Source organism: Sinocyclocheilus grahami, unplaced genomic scaffold (assembly GCF_001515645.1).
Source record: "Sinocyclocheilus grahami isolate Dianchi unplaced genomic scaffold, SAMN03320097.WGS_v1.1 scaffold1599.1, whole genome shotgun sequence".
NCBI classification, from domain to species: Eukaryota; Metazoa; Chordata; class Actinopteri; order Cypriniformes; family Cyprinidae; genus Sinocyclocheilus; species Sinocyclocheilus grahami.
This window is the reverse complement of record NW_015506778.1, coordinates 128,492-133,304: the sequence shown is the minus strand read 5'-3', so window position 1 is coordinate 133,304 and position 4,813 is coordinate 128,492. Positions and strand designations below refer to the sequence as shown.

The 4,813-nt window shown below is 36.8% G+C and overlaps 1 protein-coding gene across 1 annotated transcript; it reads right to left on the bottom strand.

Annotated features, from left to right (window-relative positions):
• Positions 1 to 2,599: 2,599 nt before the first annotated feature.
• On the bottom strand, positions 2,600 to 4,227 carry LOC107571480 (GTPase IMAP family member 7-like). Its single transcript, XM_016257802.1, has 2 exons — positions 4,209 to 4,227; positions 2,600 to 4,053 (listed from the first exon to the last, which is right to left on the bottom strand). Exons 1-2 carry the CDS (start codon positions 4,225 to 4,227, stop codon positions 2,600 to 2,602), a joined length of 1,473 nt encoding a protein of 490 aa, XP_016113288.1.
• Positions 4,228 to 4,813: the final 586 nt, after the last annotated feature.

The window sequence follows — 4,813 nt, the reverse complement described above, 5'->3', positions numbered from 1 at the left end:
CAGCTGCTAGAAGATCTCGCCTTTGGAGAAGACTGTTAATTTTACACTCGAAAAATTTAAGTATTACTCCCCGACTAATGTTTAGTGCTAACTGCTAACAATAGTGACAGATTTTATTGTCACGGAGAGAAAGCTAATGGATAAATTACTTCAGGGATTATTAAATAATATCTGGATGCAGCCATATGTGGTAAAATATCTCCAGCGTGCATGTATGTATAGCACTGTGATTTTAATTTAATCATGTTGCAAAATGGACCAAATGCAGTGTAATGTTCAATAACGGCAGAAAACCGCAAACTGCTCGTCTGAATTTATTTGTTATACATTTAGACATAATGAAGAACAATGGAATTATACAATAAAAACATGAAAAATAGTACAAATAAATGCATGACGGACAAGAACAATGCTTCAGAATCAGATGCAGTCAAAAAAGGTGAAGGCTGATTTTAAAAAGATTACAATTTAATAAAAGTTTAACTGGCATTGATGACATTTATTAGTAGGTTACATTACGTTGTGTATGGATTCAGGTTTACTTGTGTCGTTATGGCAGCTTGTTTCCGCCATGGAATAAAAAAATAAAAGTAATTTGCAGCTTTTTAATCTTACAATTCTGACTTTTTTCTTCTTCTCAGAATTGCGAGATCTAAGCAATGCAAGTTATACATTTGATAACTCACAAATCTTTGCATTGTGTTTAGCTATATCTTGCAATTCTGAGAAACAAAAGTCAGAATTGTGGAATAAAAAGTCGCTATTTATTAATTATTTCTTTATTTAGTGGAGGAAATGAGCTTCCATAGGAAATAGCACACAAGGTGGGAGTATTGCATTTTATTATAGCAAGAGATCCATGATGATGATAATCTGCTGTGTTCAATGATGAGCGCCAATGTATTCTTTTAACATTATATAAAATGTTGCAACAGCTGACATGAGGCCTATACAAATCCTTAGCTACTGATTTTACATGTGTTCGTTTGTAAATAAAGGCTAACACAATTTAATCCACAGCACACACGTCTCAACATTACGATATAGAATAGCTTGTCTGAGTCCTCTCTGTGTAGTCTACCACTTTTACACTCACACCTGCTCCAGCTACATTTTTATTTCCATACTTTTGAATTACTTATATAGCTAAACACAATGCAAAGAATTGTGAGTTATAAAGTTTATAACTCGCATTGTTTATATCTCGCAATTCTGAGAAGAAAAAAAGTCAGAATTGTAAGATAAAAAGCTGCAAATTACTTTTATTTTTATTCCATGGCAGAAACAAGCTTTAAATTGCAGGAAGAATTCCAATTCAAGATATCTCTTAAGTTTTGCCTAGTCAAAAATCCAATTCAAGATATCTACAACTGTAATTTGACTAGTAATAAATTACTTTCAGATATCTACAAATGTATTTTGGATATCTTTAAAAATTATGAATTAAAGCTATCTTGAATTGGATTATGACTAGTCAAACACCAGTTAGAGATATCTCGAATTATTAATTTTTACTAGTTACATTGTAATTTGAGATATCTCTAATTAGAATTATGCCTAGTACAAAATCAATTAGAGATATCTTTAATTACAATTTCTACTAGTCAAAACCCATTTGAAGATATCTGAAAATATTTTCCAATGGAAGTCAATGGAACAATACGACTATTCATAATCCCATTGTAGATATCTTAATTCCAATTACGACGAGTCAAAATTGCAGAATAGATATCTGGAATTGGAATTTTGACTAGTCAAAACTAAATTATGACTAGTACAGCAAGGAGTATTTAATGCTAAAACGGCTTGCTATACGCCTACTTTTTTATGAATACTGAGGTTTCGGATATACTTATTCGCTCGCCTGCTGCTTTTCGCCTACTATATAGTAGAGAAGTAGGCGGTTTCGGCTGCAGCCACTGTCGGTGCGAATGCAACCATTTAAATAGTACTGGGAAATAGTTCGCGCAAAATCGTCCCAGTACTTTAGTACTGTACATTTAGTTCTGGAACTAAAGCGGTGCGAAAGGCCCTATTATTGTGACAATGTTTTATTGAGAACATTATATAATCTGTTACCTCAACAACATCCTCAAAACATCCTCAAAATGTTGCAGGTAAAATGTTCTAGCTTTGCTTACACTTAACGTTTTAGGAACATTATCTGAAATGAAAAATATTCTTAAAACATTTTTTGAACATTACATTCAAATGTTTTCTCTAAAACATCAACCAAACCTATACGAAATGTTAGCCAAAGTTATGAGAACATTCCCTGCTAGCTGGGTTACTGCTTCAACTGAGGGTGAGCACCCCCATAGGACTGGGCCTGATTTTATCTATCCCACCCATCCTCAATGCCAAAAATACAGGTCTCACCCTTTTTCCAAAGTTGGATTTAACCCACCCATCCATTGTCTAGTGAAATATTTGTGCAATCATCAATCAGGCCTTAAAAAAACAAGAAAAATAGCCTGCATTTCTAGTCTTTTATGCATATTTGTATGTTTATTATGTAAATACTCTGTTTATTTTATTTATTTTTTATGTGTAATACATTTATATTTTAGATTATGTATTTGTGTTTTCATTATCTTGCCTAGGGCCCCACAACCCTGCCACTACCAACAGTTCCACCAACAACAGCCGCTCCTCCAACAGCTGCTCCAGCAAGAACAGCTCCTCCAACAGCCACTCCACACTCTACAGCTCCAGAAACACTTCTACTAACAACTCCACCGACAACAGCTCCACCAACAACTCCACCAGCAACGGCTCCAGAAACAGCAGCTGCACCAACAACAGCTCCACCGACAGCAGCTCCACCAACAACAGCTCCAGCAAGAGCACCTTCAACAGCTCCTGTAACAGTTCCACTAGAAGCTCCACCAGCAGCTCCACCGATAACAGCACCACCAACAGCTCCAACACCAACAGCTTTAGCAACAGCCCCAATGCTGGCAGCAGCAGCTCCACCAACTACAACTCCACCAACAGCAGCACCAACTGCTCCACCCAAAGCAGCTCCAGCAGCAGCTCCAGCAACAACTCCAGTGACAGTTCCACTTTCAGCTCCACCAATTACAGCTCCTGCTACACCTCCACCAACTGCTCCACCAACAACAGCTCCACCAACAATTCCATAAACAGCAGCTCCTCCAACTGCACCACCAATTACAAAACCAGCTGCTATGGCTGCTATATAAATATGACGCTTATGCCTGGATAAAAACAGCAGAAATCCACTGATTGGTTGATTTGGTCTATCTTCATACTCTGCTCTGATTCTCTGCTCTGTCTCTCTTCTCACTCTGTCAATCTCTCGTCTTCGACTCTGCTCTCTCTCTCTCTCTCTCTCTCTCTGTCTCATCTCTTCTTCCTCTCTGAATCTCTGAGCATCTTGAAACATCTGATTACTGTAATGTCCACCTCCATTCTGCTCTATCATTGTGTCAATCTTCTGCAGTAGATCATTCACCTGCTCTCTGTTATTCTGATCTCTGTTGCTGAAGACATGAAATCTGCCTCTACACTGCTGAACTAGATGTCTTAATCTACTGTTATGCTCAATGAGTTCCTCTACAGACTCTCCTTCTAGCTGTTCTCCATGAGTGAAGAGAATGATGGAGAATTTTAGCATCTCCTGACCAAACAACATCTCAATCTGCTGAGGAATCTGCACCTCCTGATCAGTGAATCTCGTATTTACAGGAAACACGATGAGAAAAGCATGAGGTCCAGGACTGGATAAATAAATGCTTCTTGCCATCTCTCTCACAAGCTGCTCAGTATTCATCTCTGTGTCAAATAATCCAGGAGTATCAACTACAGACACAGACCTGCCTGAAACAGTGGCGTGAGCAGCTGAACTTTCACGGGTTACTGAATTCATATTCAGTGCAGATCTGAACACTCTCTGACCCAGTATTGTGTTTCCAGCTGCACTTTTCCCAACACCACTTTTGCCCAGAAGAACAATCCTTCTGGATGAACGACTGGAGACAGGAATGTCCTGAATGTTGATGGGGATTCTTTGCAGTGGATTATGTGGCACTGTATATAAAAGAAAACGGACCAAACAATCACTTATTTTACAACATGTACTTTAATGTGCTACCTCATAAAACAATTCCTTTTACTAATATATGACAGTTAACATACAGTAAATTATTTTCCCAGAGAAAGGAGATGTCACTGCTTAAACTCACAAATGATACACATATACATGTCACAATTTGAGGCACTTTTTATTCATGTCATAAAAATTCCTTAAAGTTGATCTTTACTGGGTGAATCTATTATATTTAATTCTATTATAATCATATTTCCAAAACTTTTACTCACTCTTTGAACCAGAAAATCTTTTTGTGTCGTAAGGTGCTGGAAGTTCTCCTCTTTTGCCTACACAACGTGAGTCCGAAGTGGAGCTCCCTGATAGAAAAGATGGACAAAACACACATTTGTAATAATGTTTGTTGCCTCTGTTTTTATTTTATTTTATTTTACCATGGTAATGAAAAATATTAGATTTATGCATTATTTTGTCAAAGAAAATCATATGCAATCATATAACGGTTACCATTTAAATTTGGTAAGGGACATGCAATATGACATGATCACAGATAAGTAGTAAAAACTAAGATATCTATTAAATTATTAGAAGGAGATAAAAGAGTCCTAATGTAAATTATGCAGATCATAACAAACCATATGTGTGTCATAATAGAAGTACCTTGGATAATTGTGGTTAAAAGAAACTTAGGATGTGAAATAAGTTGTTGCCAGGCAGAATTCATACTTGCAGGTTGTGATC